This window comes from Scleropages formosus, chromosome 7 (genome assembly GCF_900964775.1).
Source record: "Scleropages formosus chromosome 7, fSclFor1.1, whole genome shotgun sequence".
NCBI lineage: Eukaryota > Metazoa > Chordata > Actinopteri > Osteoglossiformes > Osteoglossidae > Scleropages > Scleropages formosus.
The window spans coordinates 2,010,087-2,037,227 of record NC_041812.1 but is presented as its reverse complement, the minus strand read 5'-3'; the positions used below and the strand labels follow the sequence as shown (position 1 = coordinate 2,037,227).

Here is a 27,141-nt window from a genome sequence, read left to right as displayed (position 1 = left end):
CAAGTGCGTTCCTCTAAGGGAAACACCTCACACTACTGCTTGCATCGGAGAATAATAATGCAGTCTTTGGATAATTATGCTTTAAAGCTGTTCGAGCCCTTTGTTCTCGGTGCTGATCCAGCTCATTAACTTGTTTGATGGCTCTTGGAGTTTATAAATGACCTCTGTGATCCCAAGTGTATGCTCCCCTTTGCACTTCCATTCATGGTCTTTTCATCCATAGTCATGGTTTGTATCTCTGTTGCTGTGCTTAGCAAAGTACATTTTATATTCATTTGTTTATAAGAAACCGTTATCTACGTATATGAGCTTGTTGGGGTTTAGAAGAGTTTCTGCGATAAGTGCCTTTCATGCTGGAATGCAGTCAGGTGTGGACAGGTGAAGATACTTGAGTGTCCGTATCCTTTGACAGAAGTCTTTACAGTGTTGTTTGGAAACAAACAGCCAAAGCGCTTGAGACAGATTTGTTTGTCTCTCATTGCGTTGGTCTGAAACATTACATCTGGAATCAACAGAGCGCACAGCTATCTGTGTGATACATCTGCAGCGTTACCGTCTGTCACAGGGATGCTGTAAACATGACGTGTCTGAGCTGACCTCCTCCTCCTCCACATCGCCGTTTTGAACGCATCAGAGTCCTACAAAACAACAGGATCATCCCGCCTTGTGTTTAGCTGCACCGATTCACTGACAGCGTTTGGACTGGGCCAAAATTGATACATTACAGGAGGAACATGTTTGCTATACGTGACCAGGGCTGACGATACATGGTGGCATCGCAAGCAGGTGGGGCAGGAGATCTGTTCTCTGCCTGCCCACTTCTCCAGCATTGTGCTCTGTGACCTAACGTTACCGTGGAGCTCTGAACAGCGTTCACTTAAAAATAGTTCTCGCGTCAAAATGCCATTAAGCATCTGAGTGTCAGCTCCAGACAAAGGGACGTTTGCACTCTTTTTGATCGGCTTGGCTTCTTCGTGACTGAAAGTTGGCAGTCTGTGTTTTTACCGATATTGTTATAAGTTTTCTCAATGGAACCTATTTTTTATGGTATTTGGCTGACATTTCACATTTTTTTCTGAACCGCTTGTCCCATACGGGGTCGCGGGGAACCGGAGCCTACCCGGCAACACAGGGCCTAAGGCCGGAGGGGGAGGGGACACACCCGGGACGGGACGCCAGTCCGTCGCAAGGCACCCCAAGCGGGACTCGAACCCCAGACCCACTGGAGAGCAGGACCCCGTCCAACCCACCGCGCCACCGATCAATGGAAAAACATACGTGCAATTTTGTGTATATTCATGAAATTGCGTGTATGTTTTTAATATCATGTAACGTACTGTATACTGGTTCATACAGTGGAATGTGACAATGTGACTGTACTCTATAGTCATGTGTCTGGCTGACATTGTTATGGTAAAATTGCACCAGTTCCATGATCATGATCTCCACCACATCCTCGACCGCTAGCGGGATTACTGTCGGATAAGAAATTTGAGTAAAAGTTGTCATGTATGGTATTACAATAAAGTAATGTATATATGTGTGTTAAAGAGTCGTATTGCAGTAACACATGAACTCTTCATTCTGTCCTTGTATGAGAAACTAGTGTTTTGCCTTAATATTAGTTTAAGTAAATAAAACGAAAATTGGGAGCTGGAGGAAAATTATGAATATACTGCATTGCTGCTGTGCTCATATCCTGGTTTGAGGAGTAGACAAGACTTCTTGTCCCATTTAACTAGTAGTAAGAACCAACAGCAGAAATAAAAAGTCACATATGTATTCTTGGCAGTTTCACTGGCTGATAAATGGCAACGATGGCTCATCCGTGTGTTCGAAATCGGTCTTTGTCACACAGCTCTTGGCTCTTTGGAGACTCGGCGACATTTTACGGAAATTTTGTCCTTTACTTTGTACATTCCAGACACTGTGTCCCCAAGTTTTGAGTTTTCTGCAACAGTGTAATTGACAGCGGTATGTGTAATAAAGTAAAATAACAGACACGCGCACACACACACACACACACACAGTGGCCGAAGCCGCTTGTCCCAAGGGGGGTCGTAGCAAGCCGGAGCCTAACCCGGTAACACAGGGCGCAAGGCTGGAGGGGGGGAGGGGACACACCCAGGACGGGACACACCCAGGACGGGACACCAGTCCGTCACAAGGCACCCCAAGGGAGTGGGACCCGGCCAAGCCTGCTGCGCCACCGCGCCTCCAAGTAAAATAATGAGATGCTAAAAAGAATGGAATGTGTGTAATAGGATAAAATAATGAAAATGTACATAATTGGGTAAATAAGAGGGTAAATAAGAAAAATACTTTGTCACGTATGAGCAGTGTCTTCCTGTTCTCCTTCCTTTCCACCGTACTGCTAGTCAAGGCAACATCCCTGCCACTCACAGCCACTGCTGGAGTGCTCCAAATGACTCCAAGTGCAGCGAGAGCTATTCCCCCAGCTCAGCGCACCATCCCACGCTGTCAGCTCTGTCATATTGGCCTAGTTGCCCCTTGGGCAAAGGCAGTGGTGGCATCCGATGATTCCTTCTCCGAAGGACTGCATCATCGAGCAGCATTTTCCGAAGGGCCAGTAGCTGCAGTGTTGGGGAGGGAGGTGTTAAGAAATCTCAATACCTAAAGGTGCCACACTCTCCTATTACTTCTCTGCCTTCATCTGTGGCAGGTTTCTGCAACGTCAGTTGACTGCGGTATACTTCTTCATCCTTATACTTAGAGAAATCTGTTTCACTTATCATTGGTGACATGCATTAAATTATTTATATTCATATAGCATTATCTCGTGGTTGAAGAAAGGGCGTGATGCCTTCAAAATACACACAATGTTTAAAAAAACAAGTTATGACACTAAGCCAATACAGCATTTTGAACTCTGTAAGGAGTGTCCTTGGTTTCAACAATGTGCTATACAGCTTTTGCACCTTAAAGAAAGGTGGTTCCATCCATGAAGTGCTTCACCACTGTTTTGCTTCAGGTGTGACGCCAGCAGTCCACACATCCACCCGGTGGGCTGGTGCCAGGAGCACGGCAAACCCCTCACAGCACCTCAGGGTGAGTACCCGATTTTACCGCATTTACTGCTACCCCTGTGCTCCAGGCCCATTTCACTCCCCTTCCCCCAGCACCTGGGTTGTGTGTCACTGCTTCTTTTTCTTGTTCTTTCCTGAACTGACTAGCATCTAACCTCTGCCCTGTTTGAGGTATTATAGAGTAAATGTCACAGTTACGTGAAAGTGCCGGTCTTCTGGAAGTCTGCTGACTGCGGTCTGCTATTACTAACAATAACTGCAGTCGCACTCCATTCATGGTTTTACAGTAGTAGACAGCAACATTTTAGGCTGAAACAGCCAGAAGAACTCCAAATTTCTTTGAATTCTCAAGGTGTCATTTTTCTTACCTGTTTAGAATTTACAATGTTGTGAGATTTAAAAAAAAAAAAAAAAAAAAAAAAAAGACAGCTTCACACTTTGTTCTTGCCAGCGTCTTTATACCAGCAACCTATTGCTGTTAAATAAAATTATTTATACAGTTATGTGGTAATAATTGCATTGGATCTCAACTTATAGTATCACATAAAATTCTGTGAAACATTTGGATGTCTCCGCAGGCAACTGTGCCCAGTTTCCTAAAAGCACAACAAAATTACTTGCTGCACAGCTAAAACATTAAAGGTTTACGCATCATTAAAACAGCCCTCTATTATGTTCTAAAAGAGAAGGGATACACGAGAGCAAATGATTGTTTCGCTTTGTTTTTCATGGATATAAATGATCCCCCTTCCCAGAAGCTCTGCTCATATTGTGGTGTTTGATGTGCGCTCTGCTTTAGTCTGAAAGGGTGATGCATGGCACAGGTTAAATATGTGTTTAGGGGCTTCTGGGACTGACTCCTGTTTTTGTTTACTGCATTTAGTGGGTCAGGTTTTATCCATGGATGTAACCGACTCATCGGTATCCATTTCAGACGGAGCCCTGGATGATGGCACAACAGAAATGATGACATTTTGGCCTCCGTCATTAGGCCCGTTGAACGCAGTTGGGTGTAATTTAGTCCCAGTCTAAAATGTATTCACTGTAGCACAGGGCTCAAGTCTCCTGCATTCAGAGTGTCACAACCGAGTTTAACACAGTTTTACCATCCCTCCGTGCTGTGCAGTTTGAATCTTACTCCAGCGCTGATTCATGCATGATAACCTATATTGAAATATTTGCTCACCCCGTAGAGCCACGACAGCGATTGAGCCCGAGTCGTGTAATGTTAATCATGTTAAAATGGTTCAGCCCGATTCATTATGAGACTCCAGAGTTACGGGAAACCAGGACAGGATGCTGAAGGCCCGTGACCTCTTGGCACGCTGCTCTGCACAGTGCCGCGGGCCGGTCAGCTCGAGCGTTTTTGGAGCCGTGTCCCAAAGTGTGCTGGCCTGTCATCGGAAAGGACGTTCCAGCTAGGAAATTAATTCAGGAATCATGTCGTTACATTTGGTAATTTGCGATAAGGAGACAGAACACATAATGCTGTGGGAAATCAAAGTCGCCTGCACTGGCACTTTGGTGTCATTCTCAGGGTTCCTGCACTGGCTGAAGTGTCAAAAGTAGATGAGACCTTTCACTAAAGTCGCAACCAAGAGCCAAACCCTAAGTGGTCGACTGGGATTTGTACATTTGTGTAATGATGTAATATACCCTGTTTCACGTGAAATGTAAGAAACTCGCTATGTAAGGAATTAGTGCAGAAAACACTTGAGTATTTCTAATTATCATTTTAGTTTGTCCACATTTTGCGGACATGGAATGCTCAGTATTTTGTCTGTCTCTCGATTTGGGATGCAAATTAGTTTCTGTTTGTCAGGCTCCCGTCTGACAGCATCCACAAAACCCTCATTAAAGGGACACAACCTGACGGATGCACTGATTTGCTTCGGTGCCTGACACAGAAATGTTTGTGCATTTCTAAAACTTACGTAACATTCATTTACATATTCCCTGAAACATGAATATAGCTAAAACTTCACGATAGAAATACCACCGTGGAGATGAAGTGTTAACAATATGCACATTTTTAAGTTAAGTATACAGCAGTGTAGAAATGCCCTTTTAGTGATGCAATACCTGTCCTAAAGACATCCGGTAAAGCTATTTTGTTGATATACATACAGATATACACTGTATTTTATTTATACACAAGGATTATTTTACCGTCTTTTGCAGAAGCACATACTGCGGTAGTGCAGTACTGCCATCTGTCTGGATGAAAATGAGTTTCCTGTGCTGTACAGTTTGCTGTATGACGGAGGGAACAATGAAACCTTCACACTGATGACTATAATAATAATGAACTTCGGACTCCACAGTAACCTTGCTGTTATTGATTTACGCGCAAGTGGAAAACAGTTTCCATTCCTTCAATATTCCCTGCCGTGTGAATACCGAATACTGTTTCTGTTCAAAAGGTTTGGTGTTCCTCAGGAAATGGTCATTTTAAGATTGAATATTTTTAATTATTTAAACCATCAGCTTTCCTGTCTGTGTCACACATTCCTTCCATATTACTGTAAGTGTATTTGCTCATTCGTTTAATTTTTTGTGCAGATTAGTTCTTTGTCAAGCTTGTGAGATAGAGGAAGACAGTTGTCGCTGGTTGTTCTTTACAATATCAGCAAAATTTTTGTATTCATCGTATTTCTTATCCCATTTCTGTATTTTAATATGTTTCTTGCCCAAGATTTGAATACGTGTATACATTTCTTAAATTTAAAGAAACGCTTATTATTATTTTACTCCTTTTACATGTTGCTGTTGGAAGGGACAGTAAAATTTATTTAAATTTTGAAACTAAATGGAACACATGTACACAATTCTGCTGAACGCCTCATTCATCTTTTCCAGACATCCGCTCTGGTGGGAAATATATGGATATGGTTTGTAGCTTATAATGATCTTACCATTTTCAATATTGCATCATCCACTGACACAAGTTGTTTCAAAATAGTATAGCATCTCAGCAAAATGCAGGTTCTGTGATGCCTCATGCTTATGTCAGGGAGTACATAAAAGCCTCTAAACTAAAACAGCTGGTATATTAAAGCAGTTCCCGCAGTACTTGCATCTCCCAGTTTAGTCCGTTGTTAGATACTGTACGTGTTCGCAGCCCTCACTGCACTTTGCCGTTACCAGCCGTTACCCACATTATACGGTACACAACTGCAAAATTATTCAGCTACACTGCACTCTGAGATTCCGACGCATCGCAGCTTTACAAAGCAGCTATCTTCTAAAGGTTTACTGTAGTAGAAGTGGTGGTGTGAATGCAAAACTGCTTATTATTCAAGCATGTGCACTGCGTCCTCAACGTTCAAAGGTTGAGAAGCGTCCTGGTATCTCATTTCATAAATTGAACCACTACATGACAGTTAATTAAAGACCCCTTGATTTACATATTACCTAGATTCTATAAAAACATCAGATAACACTGATAATAGTTTTTTAAAATTATTTTTAATAATTAAAAATCCACTGGTAAGACTTTATTCCATATTTCCCTATGTAGGATCACTATATACAGTAGCTATCATTAATAAAAAACATGCAGCGAAAATATGTACACTTGTACCTAAAATCACAATCAGGACTGGATGTCTGTTCGTAACTCATTTTTTGTAAGTCTAATTTCTAAATCGTAATCTTTAAAAGCAAGGATGTGATGCATGGATTGCATAATACTAATGGCAGAAAGTGGAAACGCAGACCACTTCTTTCCTCTGCAAAAGAGCAGTTTTAGAAAGTAGAATGATGAAGAAACTTCAGTATTTAAAAAAAAAAAAAAAACAAACTGGGAAATGTTTTCATCTTGGAAAATCGGTGGCACGGTGGCACAGCAAGTAGCGCTGCTGTCTCTCAGTGTCTGGGTGTTGCGAGAGAATGTGGGTTTGATCCCTGCTCAGTCTGTGTGGAGTTTGCATGTTCTCCCCGTGTCTCCGTGGGTTTCCTCCGGGTGCTCCGGTTTCCTCCCACAGTCCGAAAACATGCTGTTCAGGTTCCCCCATAGTGTGCGAGTGTGTTTCACTGATGCATGGATGAGTAACCCCTTGTAAGTAGTGTATCTAGCAATGTAGTCACCTTGGTGAATAAGGTGTGTGGGCTAGTAACACTACATAGTATCCGTTGTAAGTCGCTTTGGACAAAAGCGTCTGCTAAGGGAATAAACGTAAAATTGGTAATTCATATGTTCATAACCAGAGGTACAGGTGTCATGTAAAATATAAACACCAGCACAGTGTCTGTACACTTTTTTTTTTTATGCTCATTGTTTACTAATTGACCACTGACACTCAGTAACACCAGACACAAGCTGTAAACACTGTGGAAGTGAGTTGAATAATCCAACAAGTAAACACAAATGGAAAAAATAATTTGTTGAAAAATTTAGCATCTTTAACAGTTTGGAACTCAACGTGAAGTTCATGTCACAAGGACCAAGTGTACTCATTTCGGTATTATATTGCTTTACTGTTGCCATGGACCAGAAATTAATCTTACTGTGCTTTCACAATATGTGATTCACGATTTGTGAATAAAAAACTACAGATTAAGGATAGAAAGCAATGCGCATGTGAAATTAAATCAATTTGGAATTTTTAGCTTCCGATTGTAGTCTTTTTCTCAGGGTGATCTTCAGTGGGATGGATTTGTTACAGTGGAAGGCGTTAGGTTGTCTGAAAGGCTTTGTCATGTTCATTTTCCGTACTAGTGCTTCATACACTTGTGCACAACACTTTTCAAAGGTTGGATTTTTATATGAGAAATATAGCTTTTGATACTGGTTAAAATAGGCAATGCTAGAGTTATTTCTTTCGTGACACTGGAGAAATTCAGCTGCATGCTTTACGATTTGCTGTAAACTGAAATGATTGTTTTTCTGAAGGAAGGAGGCAGGAAATTCTATGAAAAACACTTGACTGTTCCGATGTTATGTTGCAGGACATCCCAGCCCAGAGCATTTCCTTTGGGAGGACTATTTGGAAGACACTGGCACCTCTGCAGTCCCAAGTCAAGGTTTTTGCTTGGTGAGGACAGTGTGTGTCAAGGAGGACTGGATATGCGAAAAGCAGCATTTAAGTGTTAACATCTCCTGTACTCTGTCATATAATGTAGCACTTTGATCCTTTACTGGCGGTAGTCAGTAGTCAGAAGATGGGAGTCCGTTTGGGGATACAGTACCAGTCAAAAGTTTGAGTTTGCTCGCTAGAAACCGGTTTGTTTTCACAAGGAGTGGTACTGTATATTTTGTATGTCGATTATCATCCCCGATGTACTTTAGATGACCATAGGACTGTTGGATCACAACGAAAAAGCATTTCATGTATTTGTCAAAGTGAGTGTATGTGGGTAATGTAAGGTTTGTTGTGGTTTACTGCAGGATTGTGGGCAATCAGAGAACCAGTGCATTAATAGGGTGTTGTCAAAATTTACCTCCAGAGAGCTCCACACAGGTTCCAGGTGAACATGAAGCTGGAGGCGGTGGACAGGAGGAACCCCATGCTCATACGAGTGGCTACCATTGTGGACGTGGAGGACTACAGGGTGAAGGTGAGAGAAACAGTGGAGGATGTGAGCAGTGTAAAACCTCACTGAAGGGTGCTGCTTTTACCTATTGCTGCAACAGGGTGTTGGATAGGAAGGTTTAAAAAGGCTCAGCAAGTTCTGTTTTTACCGTCAATAACAATAAAAGTTGTTCGTTACTAATCGTAAACTATTCATTTACCTGTCTTTTCTTCAAAGTGACTAATTGTATTTGTATACTAATCTTCTTACAATTTAATATCGATTCACACAACGGGGTAAGGTTATTGGAGGAATTTTGGGTGAGAACCTTGGTCAAGGGTACTACAGCAGGAGGTGAGATGTGAACCTGATAGCTCTGAGTGGAATGCAGCTGGTCTAACGCTACAGGGTTAAGGTGAGAGAAACAGTGGAGGACGTGAGCAGTATAAAACCTCACTGAAGGGTGCTGCTCTGTCCAGTCAGTTTTTAATTAATGCTGTACGAAATATTGGTCCACGATGCAACAGTCTCACCTCAGCAAAACATTAGTGAACGGAAAGTACGATTCTGTTTTCATCTACCTCAATAGAATACATTGAGGTTGGATGTCACTAGTTGGCTTTGGACAAACAGAGGCTGTAGCCTTTTTATCCATTTGCCATTTTGATCAGTTCTCCTTCTCAGTGCTTCACTTCCATTTGCGTAGAGAAGCAGGTTTGGCTAGCCTCGCTCTCTATGTCCCAGCACTCGACAGGCCCTCTGAGGTGGAATCCTGCTCCGACTGTGTATTCGGAGAGGAAATGAATTATTAAGCAGATCACAGCATGCGGGGCCGCAGATGTGTCGGCCTTCCTGCCGTGTCCTTCTGCTGGGACGGTATGGTTGATGGGCATCTCAGGATGATGGAGGCCAATTTCTACTTGACATTCATCTCACCTTTTTTTTTTCTTTCTTTCTAAAAATCTAGATGTGCATTCTTCTGATTAGCTCGCTGTCATGTTTATTGCTGTAGACCTTGACAATGTACTGTTCCCTGACTCTTATGGAATTTGTCTTTCTGATGCAGTCAAAATATGCTACTGCGTGACATCAGTAGACGAGGGCAGGATGGAGATGGTGAAATTGCTGGAAGCCCCCTTTAAACCTGTGAAGCCCTCCATAGGCCAACGCCCATTAACAACACAGTTCCGCTGTTGCACACCGGTTTGTAAGCGTGATTAAGTAGCGCCGTGCTTTTTCACACTGAGCTGGGGTATACATCATAGTGAAAAACCGCATCATCAAACACTCTTATTTCAAGACTTTGCCTTGGCGCGAGCAGGCAGGCACAGATAACCTACTGGCGCGTTGGGTGATTTATGACTATCGTTTAGCCTGGTTAATCCCCCCTTATTCGATCAAATGGGAATTGTTAATGGGGAATTGCTTTAGCTGGGGTTAACTGATGCTATGGACTGCATTGATTACCTCTTGAAAGGATGTGAGAACAACCATCCGTCTCAGTTTGCCGATACAGTGGCTTAGGAAGGGGGACATGGGTGGCAGCGAGGTGCGGTGGTCAGCAGAGCGGACCCAGTGCAACGGAAGGACAGAAGGATGGAAGCGCAATTCCATTACCGATTGCACATATTTCCCACCCTCAGACTTTGGTCCTCCATCACTGGTCAGGATTTATGTGCTTGGTCGTCACGCGGATGTAATTTCGTCTAGGATGGATGCACCATGCCCTGGCTCCAATTTTACAACAAGCTGTTTGTTTAGTGCTAATTTGAAAAATGATGCATGGGAATTAATAGGTGTTGTTTGTGATTAGATTGCACTTGTCAAAGAGCACAACATTTTCGACAGTGATACAAGTGTGAGGAGCATCTATTTTTGTCTTACTTGTTGCAGTGTGTGCACATTAGTGGAGGTCAAATCGTATGTTGGTTAACCAGTATGGAATTAATGCATGTATTAATATCTGTATAATTTTTCTTAAAAAATGTAGTATAACTTTTCTTCTCTAAAGTCATCCTGGTGTCACTGTAAGATCGTATTCAGAAGGAAAAATGTAACATTTATTTGTATTTAGGCAAGGTTGTCTGATCTTGTGAAAACTAGTTCTTTCATTATTAATGTGGTTTCCTCAACTTTAATATTTAATGCCAAGAAATCCTCTTTGGACAGTGGATTATTACCCTGTGGGCAGGTACAGCAAGTGGAAATCTGAATAGAAACTGAAAATATTATTAACAGTCCTTTTAGTCTTCACTCTAGGTGTGGCCATTGAGTGCACAGGGTTTTGTTTAATGTCTGTTTTCTCTCTGCTTGATGATTAAAATAGTAATGGACCGCACCTCCAGGATCAGGCTGGCTGATGCAATACGATGCTCTCATCCGTGCAGGTGCACTTTGACGGCTGGCATCACAAGTTCGATTTCTGGGTGGACTCGGACCACCCAGACCTGCACCCTGCTGGGTGGTGTGCCCGGACGGGCCACCCGCTGGAGGCTCCCCCACGTGAGTCTGAATCTCGTGTCCCAGGGCTGAGTGAACCTGTCGTTTGCAGGCCCCCGCTGGGATACACCCCCTCCTTTAGCACCTAATAGTGAGCTGTGCAGCAAACACCGAAGCTGGTGTTTAGCAGGCCAGCGTCAGTGAGTATTGCACAAGGGGAAAAAGAGGATGCTTTGCAGAATAAGTGCTCAAAATGACTTGCTTTTTCTCCTGTGCGCCTGAAATTGGACAAAAATACGAGGCACATGGAATTGGAGATTGCTGCAATGTCCTCTTTTCCTTCATATTGATTTATAAATGTTGCAGGTTTTGTTTTGCCTTCCTAGAGCCCATCGTTGAAATATAGGGAACTCTGAGGTGTTCGGTTGTTCGCCAACTGGTGATGAAACGTTTGCAACCTGAATGCCAAGCTCGGCGAAGAACCGAACACCTCAACCATCAACCCGAGCTACGAAGACCACCAATATTCTCTGTGATCTTCAATAGGGAACTCTCCATGCTGTATTTCAATGCATTGCACTATTAATGTTTACCAAAACAAGTAAAGGTGCTTTTTTTATATAGAAAACATTTAATCAAAGTATGAAATCCTAATTTATTATTTCTTTGACCTTAGGAAAAAGGTCTTGCTTCTGAAAAGATAAAAGATTTTTGTATTTTGTATAATTCGTGGATAAATTGCATTGCCTCTGTTTTCATCTGTTCAGTGCAGTGTTCACATATAATAGGAACAACTATATGAAATATATTTTTTGTTTGGATGTTGTCAAAGTAAGGGGGCGCAGTCGGTTGGACCGGGTCCTGCTCTCCAGTGGGTCTGGGGTTCGAGTCCCGCTTGGGGTGCCTTGCGATGGACTGGCATCCCGTCCTGGGTGTGTCCCCTCCCCCTCCAGCCTTGCGCCCTGAGTTGCCGGGTTAGGCTCCGGTTCCCCGCAACCCCGTATGGGACAAGCGGTTCAGAAAGTGTGTGTGTGTGTGTGTGTGTGTGTGTTGTCAAAGTATTGCAAGCAGTGCAAGAATATTGCATAGGATGGTTAGCAGGGACAATTTATCAAAGCATACCGTAAATTTATAGGAATTAACTCATTTGTGGCTCTGATACCAGTGCCCTTTATGGGGGGCTTCTCAAATTTCTTTTTTAATCAAATAATCTCTAAGTGTTGTTAATAAAACAGATGTTTCACATTTCCCTTAGGAAAATCTTTTCTTAAAGATTATTTGTTGGGGTGAAGAGGTTGTATACTGTAAAATGAAGCTCTTTAAAGCATTGTGTGGACTACAATTAAAAGCAAATAGTAGAGACGAATTGTAGGAGTTCGGTGCAGGAGAGCGACAATCCTACAAAAGTAATTGTTGACTTTGCTGCCTTGTCTTGTGAAAATGCATGTGCACATTGTTAGACTACTCATTTTGTGGAACATTACAATCAGCATAGAAGGTATACACATTTCATTTTCACCTTCATGAAACGATGTACGTTTTTTGGAAAACAAAAACAAAATCAGGCTCACGTACACTGCGAGAAGGAAACACACCATCTGCCTTTGCGTGAGGTTTTTTGTACGAAAGAGCGAATGCCACCTTTACGAGTGTACCCCAGCTGATGACTCGACTGACACGTTGACGTAAGCGCGCGTTGTATTTGATTGTATCAGGATTTGTATTGCCTGCTCAGCTTTTATCAGCAGCAGCTTGTGCTTCTAGGACGTTTACAGACTCATCTGAGTAGTTGGTAAGAGATGGACAGTGAAGGTCAGGACCCCGACATCAGGACATTGACAGACATCTTCTGCGGAGAATTATGAGGGTTTTGGGGGAGGTGAGATGGGTTGGAGGTCACAAGGTCACATCAATCATTTAAGTGCAGAAATCAGCTTTCAAAAAGACAACACTATCACGTCGGCTGAGGGGCACGCCGATAGCTCTGTTTGCCGTGGTTATCTCCAGTTTTTTAGCTCACTGAGGGATTCTTGTGTCACAGCTTCTTTTAGTTTGCTTCTCCATCTGTCCTTCTCTGCAGGACCTTCTGACCTCAAGCCCTCATCAAATCAGGGAGTGTGTCCAACCCCAGGGTGTAGGGGAGTGGGCCACATCAAAGGGGCGCGGTACACAGGACACCACAGGTGAGTGTTTAATACATATTGCACCACTCCGTTAGACACATGTATTTCTTCTGCTGCTTTTGTGAAAAATGCGGGAGGGAGTGTTGGGCAATGAAATGACTCTTTTTGGGGGGGGGGGAATTCCCAGCCTGAAACAGCATTTTCCTTAAAAAACAGGGTCATGCTCTTCAGGCTGCTCTTATCTGGCATTATAAACCATTTGTTTTTCTGGATAGCCCCTGTAATCAGACACACACACACCAACCCGGCAGAGCAGGGCGTAAGGCTGGAGGGGGAGAGGACACACCCAGGATGGGTCGTGCCTTTCATCATAGCTATTAATTATTGATCATCACGCAGTGTGACACTGGTTTTTAAAGCATGGCCAGCAAGCTGAATGTGATCGGCAGCAGGGGCCACTAGCTGGGGTGATGTTGGGTGGGGAGCAGTGCCAGACAGCAGGATGTGAGCCTTTAATATGTGAGGTCCAGGGAAATTTGTAACAAGAAGGTGAGCCCATGTGACCTGCCTGCAGTTCGCTGAGAGCTCTGGGAAGATTGAGTTACTTTCCAGCTGAGAGCTTCTTTCACTCGCGATACCATGTGCAGTACATCACCTGAGCTTGGGGCCCGGCGCGTGGTGTTGTGTTACCGCACCCACCCTGCAAACTGTCAGCAACCCGAAAGTGAGGAGTTATTGTTGTGTGATTCCACAGCAATGACTATTTTTAGCTTGTTCCACATAGGATTCCACCCAGTGGAATGTGATTTGCAGAAGAGGATATGTTGGGGGTTTTTTTTTTTTTTAAATTTTATTTTAAACACATAGGCATTGCATTGTGAGTCAGCTTGGTTGTGTTTCCTCTGCACGTCACTTCATTCTGTAATCTTGTCATATACCACAGCTGCATTTGTTTAAACCTTTTTTTCTCTGAGTATTAAAGCAATTGCTATTAACTGATGACACAGCATAAGAGCTGCTCCAGTCTGTTTTTTTAAGAGTGTTGTAAAAATCATTACCATATAGTAAGTCATGTACAAGTAGATCTTGGTAGTTTGTTTTTTTTTTTTAAAATAATACTAACTCTTGTTGTTAAAGTAATTGTTGTTTCTCTTTTTTTTTTTTTTTTAAAATCAACTGTGTTTTGGGAACCAAGTTTCACAACTTGTAGTTTTGCCCTTTTAGGCCTTTATTCTTTTAGCAGTTTCTGCATTTTGACATTTTCCCCAAAATGATCAAGTTACTGCATTTCTTGAGGGTACAAGGGAAGTGCCCTACTAGGGAAGACACAGTACCTACAGCAGTTTGCTCACATTTCTAGGTCTTAACCACTATTTTCTCTGCTGCCTGCGGTCTAGCAGGTTTAATTTTGACTCTGGAGAGATTCGGGTCTAATCAGACAGTGTTTTTTTGTTACACTAATCTGTACTAAATAAAATGAGGACAGAATAGGAAGTGGCTGTCAGTCTTACAGGTGATTCTTTACAGGCTGCATAATTGCAGTGATTGAAAATAAAGCAGGATTGTGCTGTTACTTTAGATTATGTGCTCTAAGGAAATCAGACAAAACTGAATATTTAAATGTTGATTACCATGCGTTTTGCAATCATTTGCATGTATTTGCATTTTATTACCTGGGCATTATGGTAAAATTAGTGGGCATTAATGGCAATGACAAAGTACGCAACACAGTCTTTTATAGCAGGCCCATGGAAGCGCTGCTCTATATCCTCATATAGATGTATATATTTAATTTGGATTTATAACTTGCTTGCACACTGGTAATGGCCCATGTCTAATTGTGCTGTGGCTGATGGGCTTTTCTCTACATTAACTTGACTGATAATTGCAATTAAAAAGGACTTGCAGAGAAAGAGCCATTGAGTTACAACATTTCTTGGCTGTGAATCATTCATGTTACCACATGCGATAATCGGAATCTTTTCCTCAGTCATTCTCCTGTCTGGTTCCTCCTTCGCACGTAAGTCCATGAAAAATCTGTTAACACTTCAAAATAAACCCACTGCACTGATAATGGAAATAATATATTCACACTGTGGCTTAAACACAGTAAATTATGTGGAAGATGTTCACCTCTGCCCTTCGTTTTATATGATGTCCAGTCTTCCTCCACCTTAGGTCATGCATTTCTGAAAACCTTTAGTAAGGTGAACTCTCATAACTGTAAAATGTATTTGCCTTTAGGTTCAATAGTAAATATGGTAAAATCTTCCCAAGTCCCATAAAATGGAGGAAGCACTGCGATAGTAATCAATAGTGATCAACTGATGTAAACATCACTGAACCTGTATGGGAAGCTCTGGATGTGGTGGTTTGTCCATGTTTGCCATAGGCCATCTCTGTTTTTGAGATGTTAAATGGTTTTTTTCTTTTTTTTTTCTTTTCAGTTTTTGTGACTGATTTACCTGCAGTTTGGGAACCGACTCTTTATCCTCTTTGGAACTGTTAGTTGTACCGTGTTGCTTTGAAAACTCACATATCGAAGTGCTACCTGTCGGAGCTGTTTCACAGCTCACACATATTGCTAACTGGCAGCCTCCTGAATATGCCTCACCTTTGTGATTATGATTTAGTTACATTCATATGGTGTTTCCATTATTTTGTCCACCCCCGTATTTATTTGTGTGCTCCGTGGCTCAGCTGTGTAGATGGTTCAGTAACTGTAGGGAGTTTTGTGTACGTAGCATAGCAAGTCACCTTGGATAAAGGTGTCAGCTAAGTACTAGTTAATCATTATATGGTGCTTTGGAGAAATTAAATGAATAAGTATAAACGCGAATGGATTTTTCTTCTTAGCTGTTGGGAAAAACACAAAAACTAAACTCACATAAATCCAAAGAAACGCTCTGTAAGATAAAGTAAGGGTATTAGATCTAACTCCTCAAGTCAAATTCTCTTGCCTCGAATTTGGGTTATCTCAGTGTGGGATTGTACTTGAGGTTTACCAGTATGTATTTGTATGTTTTTATATAGACTGATCATTTGCATGGTGCACCCGAAAATTAATTAACACTAAGCTCTTACACACTGGTTATGCAATATTTATGAAATGTGCATGTAATTATGCTGTAATTTCGCATGCACAAGAGTGGCACAAATTGAGATATGACCAAATATCCTATTAGAAACACAAATTAATGTTCATTTCAGCATCTGAGCTCTCAAGGGCAGCGAGACCAACTGTGGAGAGTGGAGCCCACTAGGATCTGGTAATTTTAGTGGCAAGATTAAAGAATCCAGGTTCGGTAATCTATTTTTGAACAGCCCATCTTCTCCCGCCTTCGGATGAGCACGCAGCACTCCTCAGGCTGGCTACGCTACGCTGGCAGGAACCCTGGGGAGGGCTGCTCCGCAGCGGCTTGCCGAGAGCGCTTCCCTTCAGAACACGGGCTGCATTGGGCTCCAGCACGGCAGGTGCACCACCGAAGCCAGGGGGCCCCGGAAGTGCTGAGTTTCTGCCGAAGGTCTGCGGCTGGCACGGTGTCCCCTGCACCCGTGCCCCACCCCCACTAGCCCCTACCGCCCCAGGGCCGCAGCAGCTACACATAGTGATTTTTGATGCCGCTCTAGCAGGAGTCACACGGAGCCTTCACAGTCAGTGCCCCTGCACACATTAAGTACTGCTCCATTATTCTTCTGCTGTGACAGTGTGTCCATTGCATTTATATTTCAGAACACTGTCTCAACGAAGCTTGCATGATTTTTTTTTCCTTATATTTTTACATGGAAGATGAAACGTCCTGTCATTTATCTGTATGCTTTTCAGTAGCAAAGGGTAGCTGGATGCATGGTAGTGTAATGGTTAGAGGTGCTGCTTTTCTCCGGGAAGGTCACAGGTTCGAGTCTCACCTCCAGCTTTAATGCTCTTGAGTAAGGTACTTACCCTGAATTTGTTCCTCTGAAAATTAACCAGCTGTATGAAGGGGTAAATAATTGTAGGTACCTAAATACTCTAAGTTGCTTTGGAGAAAAGTTATTTAGATGCACCCTTTTTCCTTTAACTTTCCACAGACAAGTCGTGAATAAAACACACACTGGCTGCTTTGTTACACCCAAAAGCTTGATTCCATTGTTCAAGCTGCGTTTACAAACTACAGTGTCAAACAAGTATAGATTTGTACTTGACTGTTGCTCCTGGGCTGGGCTGGGAATCTCTGAGCATTAAGCCTGGCTGGAGGTGATGATGACTTTTATGGTTTGATCTTTACTGCGTCGTGATTAATAAATACATATAACTAAAAGTTATTCACTGTTCATGGTGCCGCTTTAACTCCAATGTAAGGGAAGCAGTGTTTAAAAAGACATGGGAATGGGTGTGAAACTAAGTAGTAAACAAAAAATACAAATGTAGTGAAATAATTATTATAACGTGCCTGTTTTAAGTCATACATTATTAAAAAGTATCAACATTTAGATTAAAACAATTACAATTTCTCATTAATTTGTAACCATCTTATTACCATAAATTTATTTTGTACAATATAATATACTTTCAGTAAAATTAGATTGATTCACCATTTGCAAATGTTGCAGTCTGTCATTTTTAAACCATCACTACTCTTCTGGACCTACTGCAATGGGTCACAAGGTCATCTGGCCAGTCAAAAGGAAAAGTTAGTGCCGTGAGCCATTCGTGACCTGTGGAATGTTCTGGGCTGGAGGGCCAGTTGACCGGGCTATGAACACGGTTGTTAAGATTTCTCGTGAAGGAAAGAAATGTGTCTGTTTCCTTCATGTTTTGGAATAACGGTGAAAATCAAGCGCTGCTTCATCCGTGTTTGCACTCCGATCACATCCAAATTACACATTGTGGTTGCTTGTGAGGAGATATGAATTATTTGCAGGGAGAACATTAAAACTTTATGCTCGTATATCACTGAGGGTTCACTGTTCCTCTGTGTTTCATTTTTTTTACCAATTAAATTTTTGGCACCAGATTTTCTAACACCTGTAAGGGCGCCATCATTAAAGCTCTGGAAAGACAAACGTCTCTTAAAGATGTCTTTGTGTAAGTGCTTATTGAGCGTGACCTATTCTGCTTAAATGTTGCAGGTTATCTTTTTGAGGCCCTAGTCAAATTTTAATAGTACGAATAGTAGACTTGTAACTGATCATCTGTCCGAGTCGCGCTTGTTAATAAAGCTAATAGCTGCTTTCGCGGAGGCTCTCGATAATGTGTCTTTGCTCAAGGAGCATTGTCTCTCTGCCCAAAGGCCTACTTGTAAGTGTTGGATGTGAAAGTTACATAATATTAGCTTGCAGCTGTGCATCTTTGGTGTTTCATCATGTAATCTTGTTAGAGGTAATCTTCACTGGTGATATTATTGCAAATTCTCAGGTCTGGCTTAATGAAAATCTGCTGCAACGGACTTGCTGTCTCTTTGGGGGTTGGGTACGCACAATGGCTGAACAAAGGCTCTATTAAAAAAGTAGCAGTGTGTCAAAAGTCACACCTGGTGAGGGATTCTGTGATTTTATGATGATTTAATATTTAGCAAGATGACCCATCCTAAGACCTGATATACAGTATGATGGCAGTTCAGGAGTGTCCGGGAATGCAAACATGGCGATATTTTTTTCACATTTCATAATCCTCCCAGTGAAAAACTGCAATTTATAGTACTGTGCCTCTTTTTAGGTTGGTGCAATAGTCACAGAGGTGAACTTCAGAAATGGAGGTGTTGCCAAGATTTTAACTCTTATTTAAACACTCAAAGGACAGAACTGTCTTCCTGAAGCTGCTGTCACATTCATGTGTTTCAGCTGACCACACAACATAAACGCAAGTCCTCATATCACCTACAGGAACTGCAGTGGCAAAGCGAGTAGCGCTGCTGTCTCACAGACCCTGGGTGGTGTAAGAGGATGTGGGTTTGATCCCCACTCAGTCTGTCTGGAGTTTGCATGTTTTTGTCGTGTCTGCGTGGGTTTTCTCCCTCAGTCCAAAGACATGTTGTTCAGGTTCACCCATTGTGTGTTTTCCACCGATGTATGGATGAGTGACCCATTGTAAGCAGTGTCTCTAGCAGCGTGAGTCACTGCCGTGAATAAGGTCTGTGGGCTGATAACACTACGTAGAGTTCATTGTAAGATGTTTTGGAGAAAAGCATCTGCAAAATAAATAAATGTAAGAGTACTTCATCAGGTATACTTAGTGACAAGAATTAGTACTGTTCTGCTGATTTGAATATTTGAATATAAAGTCGTGCGTTGTCAGAAGCTGGTGGAGGTATGAAACCACAGTTCCCATTTCTCCCGACACAGACGTGGATACAAAGCTTTCTTTCGCTGCAGCTGTCCTGCAGATGCACTGCGCGCCCAACGCATGCTCCCCCTCGCTCACTGATGGATGCACAGCAGCAAAATAAGAGTCCTCCCCCGGGGAAGGGGACACGGGGAACCAGATGGCTGCCCAGATGTGAGCTTTTAGGCTTTTAAACAAGTGCCTTCCCCCTCTGCTGAGGACAAAGCCTGTCTCCAATTAGTGGTGATTCAAAGAATTGCTTTTTTTAAGAAGACAGAATGAATTGCTAAATGGGGAAGGCACTGGCACACTTGTTTATTTGTGTTCTGCTTTGCTGTGTCTCTCTTGCCTGCATTTTTCCTTTTGTTTCAGTTTTTTTTTTTTTTTTTTGGTGTCCTCTTATGCCAGGATTTAAATTGTTACTTATCTCGGTGTCTGATTTGGCCTTTGTTCAGTTCAGTTCTTTTCTATTCATGCATGCCCCTTATACATTTTTTTAATGCTCCCAGAATCCCTCATTTGGAGCATCAGTCCTGCAATGCTTAATGTAATCTTAAGTCCCAGTTGTGCCTTTGGAGAGCATTACACCAATGGGGAGTCAAGGGTACAAAGCTGACGCGAATGCAGCTTTCCAGAAAGGCGCTGATCTTTGGGAAGTTTATTTCATGCGCCTGTGATCTCTGGAAGAAGCAACATTCAAATGTGCTGAATGCTCCATTTATCACAGAATAGGCGAGGGAGGTTTCTGGCCCCTGCTTGGATGTATAAATCTCCAAAGTTGTCGGCTCACGTATTAACTGTTTGCGATTTCCCACAGGAACCTGCCTGTATGTTTTAATCTTTTGGCTTCAGGACCTAAGAGGCCCTGTGGTAGATGACTCTATATCCACTGTTTTCATTCACGTTCACATTGGTTGCCATTTTTTTCCTCATGATTTTCATTGATGCATTTTATGTTTCCATGAATCCTCTTCAGAGTGCTTGTTTCAGGGCTCTGCTTCTCCTCCTTTTTGGGTTAACCCACTTTGATGTAGTTATAAAGGTCTTTCCTACATATTTTCCTGACCGGAGGTAGTTGGGAAATGTTTTCCAGAGGGCTTTAACAACTGGAAAGAATACTGGAGTAAATGTGATTTGACTAAACGATTGATGAGCCTGCTGCTGAAAGAAAACGTCATGAAACAGGTTATAAAACTGTACCAAACGAGAACATCCCTTTGATTGTGTTCCGCATCACGCTTTGCGAGTACTGAGCGATCAGATTGACACTGCGCTGAATGACCACCGCTGCATCCACCGGCTTGGTGGTCTCTCCTCTTGCTCGCAGTGCCTTTGGCTGTCCTTACTCGGAAATCAACATGAGGAAAGAGGTGATCCTGCCAGACCGCTTGGGAGGCGAGAAGCACACTGCCACCGTACCTGCACAGGTGGGGACAGGGCAGAAGAGCAAAGAGCCCAGTGGTGTGGACATGGAGGAGAATCCAGGAGACCGCCGTATGGAGACAAGGTGAGAGGAGGAGATGATGATGGCTAGTTTTGGTGAGAATAAAATAGTGTGGTTTGAACTGAAGGGCTATGAAATATGGCTGGAAGTAACACTGTCGGTGCCTGAGTCGTTGTCCACAGGAAACTGAGGAGGTCTTCAAAGTCTAAACATTAACCTGAGTGCCGAAGGGTCCCATTCAAAGTTCACGATGCAGGAGAACGTGTACAGTAGTGAACAGTGTCCTTCGTTCGTTTCAGCATTTTAATGTTCCCGAAATTGGTTGCAGTTTAATCCTTAATGAAATCTAATTCCCTCAAAAGAAGTCTCTACCTTTTCATAATTTCATGATGTCCCAGGGGCTGCATAGATTGGTTGATTAGAGACTTGCTGAATTTTGTGAAAACGAGCATTTTTGCCGAATCCATTTTCTTTTACTAACGTGCACAATTGCTTTTATGTCTCCTCATGGACCGAATTCTTTTTGTCCTTATTCAAATTTATGACTTTACTGTGATGTTCTCGGTTTTTACTTATCAGCGTGTTCCATGTAGACTAGTCAGAAGTACAGTGTAGGTATTCTGCAGTGACGTTGTAGAACCACAAATGGAACAGAAGTGAAACACCGACATGCCAACCACAGTCAAGGAAGTAATGTATGGAATTACGAAGTGAAGATGAAAACCAGCAGTTCAAAGTCAACAAATTTGCTGAATCACTGGCCTTTTTCATCCCAACGAATGCAATCTTATCTCAGGCATCCATAGGTATTATGCAGTCAGCAAACTTGTGTTACTTGGCCGTTTTGTACCCGAGATAAAAACTGCGCTTTCTTCAGGAATGGAAGTAAAAACCAACGACGAGCATCGAGACATACACATTAAACATTGACTCAGCACCAGAAATCAGCTTAGCCTTCAGTATGCCTTCCTTAAATTCCTTTCGTTCCCTTTCCGGATTTTTCTTTGACCCCGTCAGAACTTCGAGACACAGCCAAGGAAGGAAGAGCTGTTTTAAATATTTAAGTTGCTAAGTGGCGCAAGAACATTCAGCAAGAGCTGTTATCTTTATGAAATGGCCCCAGAAATGTCTGAGAGAGAAAATAAGCCTGCAGGAGAAAGCAGTTAATTCAGCGAACAAATATTAGTCCACATAAGAAGTTTCAGTGCAGAGATGTTTTCGCTTGTTGTCGAAATGCAAATGTTAATGTTATTTGTTAGCCGGATACAGGTGAGGTTCACTCGTTTCATGGGCATGGGCGTTGTGCACACCGACGATGACCCTAGATGACCCGTTCTGTTCTCTGTGTGGAACCGCAGGGCCATGCTTTCCTGTTACGAGGGGGCGGGCCGTCTGCGGGGGCGCTACGCGTCCATCCTCCGGCCCCCCACGCACACCCAGGTGAAGAAGGAGCAGGTGGAGGAGGCTGCTGCTCAGGGACAGAAAGTGCTCCCTCCACCCACAAAGAAGGCCAAGCTGCAGAGCAGGTACACCAGCAGCTCCTCTCACCTCTGCCGGCTCTGCGTACGTCATGCAGGGCTTTGACTGCAGCCACTTTTGTGTAAGGGAAATATCATTAACTATTTTGAAAAATGCTGCTAATAAGCTGCTTTCACCTCTGTCTAAATTGCTTTAGCTAAGGTGGCAGAGATGGATGTTAGATGACAGATATACCTGTCATGGTGCGGAATCCAATGAGTGTGTAAATGATTCACGATGTGAACGTTTTCAGATCTCTGTCTCTGATGTCTTTTATATGGTCACAAAACATCTGTGTCTAAAAATAGGAGAATTACGCGGAAAGCTTATTAGTCGTCAGTCACACCCCCTGAGCACACGCAGAGTACGTTATGCATGTTCTTCAGGTCCGTTACAGTTTACGACAAGGGTTTTCCGAAAAGAAGCATCCCTGTGCTCTTTCTCCGGGTCACGGGGACCTAGGATGTTAGCTGTGAAGGGAGATGCCTTGTGTTTGCACCCCAGAAGATCTTTAGTGTCCAGTCAGGGACGTCTCCCTACCCGCGGCCAGAGTCCGCACAACATTTGCTTGGGATCCAGTTTGTTGCATCCAGCTTCTGCGCTGGAGCAGAACGGGCCCTGACTGCCTGGTGTGTGCAAAGGAAGGCTAAGATGGTACTCTTAGCGTAACAGTTCCCTTTGTTGAGAGATTAGCGTTTCTTCAACATTTATCGGTCTTCGATGTTTGTCCATTTAACCCTGAAATGAAAGGCTGTCCACACTGGTAGCACCTTACAGGTCACGCAGCGTTCCGATGGACACTGATTCGCATGCGGACGTCTCAGAATAAGGTCTGTCCCGACTCAGACCGCCCTGCTCTACTGGAAGGCATAGCTGAGTTCTGGGTGGTCTTAATACAGTACAAGCAGAGAAGAGGTTTGGCAGAAAACAAAGTATAAATATGTATTTTGTACAAAACGTTTTATGATTTCCGTCCAGTATTGTTCATCAAAGCTGTAGGTTTTACTGAGCTCTTAGAGCAGCACGGTGGCACAGCACATAGCAGTGGTGCCTCGCAACACCTGGGCTCTGAGTTTGAACCTGGGTTCAAATCCAGGTCAGTCGGTACGGCGTTTGCATGTCCCCCCCCATGCGTGCTTGTGTTTTCTCCCAGTGCTGCAGCTTCCGCCCACTTTCCACAGACGTGTGTTCGGGTGTGTTGGTAAATTTAAGTTGCCCATCAAAATTGTAGGAAATTTTTGTTATAGTTTGATCATTGTGTGAGCTAAGTACAAAATAATAATAGTAAATAGTAAAATAATGAATAGAAATGTATTAAATAATACATAGAAATGTACTATAATAAATAGTAAATAATAAGCATAGCGCTTAAGTGTTTCAGAGCTTGTCTAGGGACTCAAACTAGCAACCTTCAGGTTACAAGTTGAAGTCCTAATCCACTCTATCACCCAATACCCCTGCAATGGCTTCGTGCAAACCGTGAACGATACATCTGTCGGACACATTGGCTGTCGCGCCGTCCTTTCAGCGACTCCCAACAGTTCACCGGTCCCCTTATTAAATCTCGTGCTCATTTCTCCACCTTATCTCTCGACACACAGCCGTCGCACTGTCATCAAATATGAGAAGCCTCCTCTTTAAGTAAAACGTGTGTCATAATGAAAAAAATATTTTTCGTCTTCACATCTGCCCACACAAAAGGGGTTTTGTTGCTATTCACGATATGCCCGCATGAAATATTGAAAATGCGAGCTGATTGATGTCTGAAAGAGAGTACTAATTGTTGTTTTTTCTTTTTCTTTTTTTTAATGAGAAGAACAAACAGCTTTTCATTTGTGATGCTTGCTGATTTGAATATCAGAGTGTTACCTTGGGGTGTGCGTGACGAGCGGGGTCTCCATCTCCATAGGGGGGATGACAGCCGGAGATGCGGAGGAAATGCCGCTTGGCGTAACTAAGCTTCTCTTCCAGGAAAGCTCGTGAAGGAGCCTTGACATTTTCAGTCTGACTTGCACACTGTGGGTGTAAAAGATGGCTCTCGCCTTTTTTTTTTTTTTTTTTTTTTCCTCTTTTTTTTGCAGTTCATTTAGTGCTGAGTGAGTCAGGTAAGGAAATTTGTGCCCTTGCCCCAAGCCGGAATCAAGCTGGAGTGTGTTCAGGAAGCTCTCTTATTGCACCTCAAAGTTGTGGCTTAGAAGTGAGAGACTCATTGGCAAGGCTCCGTGCAAAAGGATTTTTGAGCCCTGAATCTCATGTTAAAGTCATATGCGCCGCAGACATACCGCACTGCTCAAGCAGGTAATTGCCGTATGGATTATACTCCCTCCGTAGTGATCAAATTTACTAAAGTGTAGGGACTGTACACACTTCGCAGGGCTACATGGGGCAGCTCGTCTTGTCGTGCTGCTGCAGTGATTCATTTCCACTTTGGGGGATAATAGCCCTTTGTCATCCTTTTCTCTTCCACCTGCACTCTCTCTCACACACACACACACACACATACACATACACACACATCTTCTCTCTCTCCTCCACATGCAGGCTTGCCCATTCCACGAAGCATCTGAAAATCAAAGAAGAGGAGGAGGATATCGATGTGCACACTTTGTTCAAAGGTAACAGCCCCAGAGCCGCCGGTGTTGCTGCTGCTGTTTTTTTTTTTTTTTTTTTTTTTTTTTGCTTGTCCTAGTCTGACAGTTGGTGATAGGCAGCAGGTGTCGTAGTGGTTGGAACATTTGCATTCACAGCACCGCCTTGCACTAGAAAGACCCAGGTTTGAATCCCACCTCCTGCTGCTATAGCCTTGAGAGAGGTACTTCATTGGGCCATGATGATCTGGTAGAATTCCCCTGAAACTGAGGGCGTAAAATGGGATACGCCTTGGACAGAAGTGAAGCCAGTACATCTGTGACCTGTCATTTGTAAGATCAGTAAAACATGGTAAGTGGCAATTTAGACTTGCCAGTTGGGTGGCACAACAGATAGCGCTGCTCTCTCATAGTGCCTGGGTGATGTGAGAGGATGTGGGTTTGATTCCCCCCTCAGTTTTTGTGGTGTTTGCATGCTCCCCATGTCTGCGTGGGTTTCCTCCCACACTCCAAAGGCATGCTGTTCAGGTTCACCCCTAGTGTGTGTGAGTAACAGAGAGAGTGTGTGTGTTTCACTGATGTATGGATGAGTGACCCACTAAGTAGTGTATCTAGCAGTGAATAAGGTGTGTGGGCTCATAACACTACATGGAGTTCATTGGAAGTCGCTTTAGAGAAAATACAAAAGAAATAAATGTAAAGCAGTTCACCTGACCATGTTTTTGGATGTTGAATAGCCAAGAGCCATAATTTTCTTTTATCGTGACTATTAGTGCAGTTAAGGAACACCTTTAGTGCACCGTCAAGTGTCACGGGAAAAGATGGCTTAACGGAAGGCTTCTCTAGTCTCCTAATTTTCCACATCTCTGATTTCTGAAGCGATTCTTCACCATTTTTCCAAACTTGCACATAATTAAAATCACAGTAGTCATACAACACTTGTAAATTGTACTCTGCTCTGAAATAATTTACTTTTTTGTGCTAACAGTGAAACCTGCGCCTCATTGACTTTTTATGTGGCAGTCAAGGAGTGTCGGTGTTCACAACGAATGTCGTAAACGTTGAGGGTTATGTCCTCTCCACGGCTGTGTTCTTCACCGATTTCTCCATAGACTCCGGCAAAAATATGGCGTTCTGCTCAGAGCACTTAAGTGTAATGGGCCAGAGCAGCCAGGACAATTTAGATGCGCCGGGATACTAATTTAGCGCCTTTTCTTTGTGGCGTGTAATGGCTTCATTTGGGTTCCCCTTTAGATTCCCTACGTGTATTCCAGGCTAAATAAGTAAAACTTTTCAGAAATGGGTGGAAGAAAATCATAATTCAGGAAACAGTTTTTTTTTCCCCCCCTTTTCCCCAAGAGAATGCATTACCAGCCTCAAATAAATTTTGTGAATGAGCAGCAAAATAACAGATCATGTATGCTATCAGGCATGTCTTTATTTATTATTCATTATTTACAGCTTTTAGAGCTTGTAAAGGACAAGCCCTCAAAGAATGTAGCTGAGATGATGTGATGTTTTTTGAAGACAAACATCACAAGCAGTAGAGACTCCTATATTTATACTTGGAGATGGACGGATTGGCGTAATCCGCCATTTGTTTCCATGGTGAACGCTTAACAAAGATAATAGGCCCGCTCCGTGTTTAAAGCTCCGTTGAGTTACAATGTGAATGATTCATACTGTATCCAGACTTATTAACGCGCCAAAGAAGCGTTAGTGATAGACTATGTTTTCTGGGCCGTACAGTGAGAAACGCTGCACAGGCATTTTATTTATTTTCTTTTATTTATTTATTTTTTAACCACCTCATCATTTTTGCCTCGTGTCCTGAAGACTTTCCCGGATCTGTCAAGTCTGATTTAAGACAAAGAAACAAAATAAGACAAAGAAGTGCAAGGACTCTCCCAGTCTGTCACTACAGATTCCTTTAGCTGGAGGCAGTGCTGCCACACTGGTGCACAGCGTTTACGTTTTCAAGCCTTTCCTTTGCTGTATTTGCAGTGCTTTTTTAGTTTTGAAGCTGCATTGTTGCACCCCGGGAGCCCTCCAATTTTGTTTAATTTAGTCGTCTTAACCGTACTTGACTGTCCTCAGTAAAAACCGCAAGGCTGCACCCCCCGCCAACCATGAACGGGAAAAACACAAACTGCCGATGGCTGTT

The 27,141-nt window shown here is 42.9% G+C and overlaps 1 protein-coding gene across 7 annotated transcripts in view; it reads left to right on the top strand.

Moving 5' to 3' along the window:
- Window positions 1-27,141, top strand: part of l3mbtl4 (L3MBTL histone methyl-lysine binding protein 4) — a 66,028-nt gene that overhangs the window by 13,570 nt on the left and 25,317 nt on the right. For all 7 annotated transcript variants that reach the window (XM_018741749.2, XM_018741750.2, XM_018741745.2 and 4 more), the window contains 8 exons: window positions 2,993-3,069; window positions 7,998-8,083; window positions 8,496-8,606; window positions 10,949-11,063; window positions 13,081-13,183; window positions 20,755-20,934; window positions 22,230-22,397; window positions 24,931-25,004. In XM_018741749.2, coding sequence (XP_018597265.1) covers window positions 2,993-3,069; window positions 7,998-8,083; window positions 8,496-8,606; window positions 10,949-11,063; window positions 13,081-13,183; window positions 20,755-20,934; window positions 22,230-22,397; window positions 24,931-25,004 — 914 coding nt within the window. The remainder of the gene's footprint in view (window positions 1-2,992; window positions 3,070-7,997; window positions 8,084-8,495; window positions 8,607-10,948; window positions 11,064-13,080; window positions 13,184-20,754; window positions 20,935-22,229; window positions 22,398-24,930; window positions 25,005-27,141) is intronic.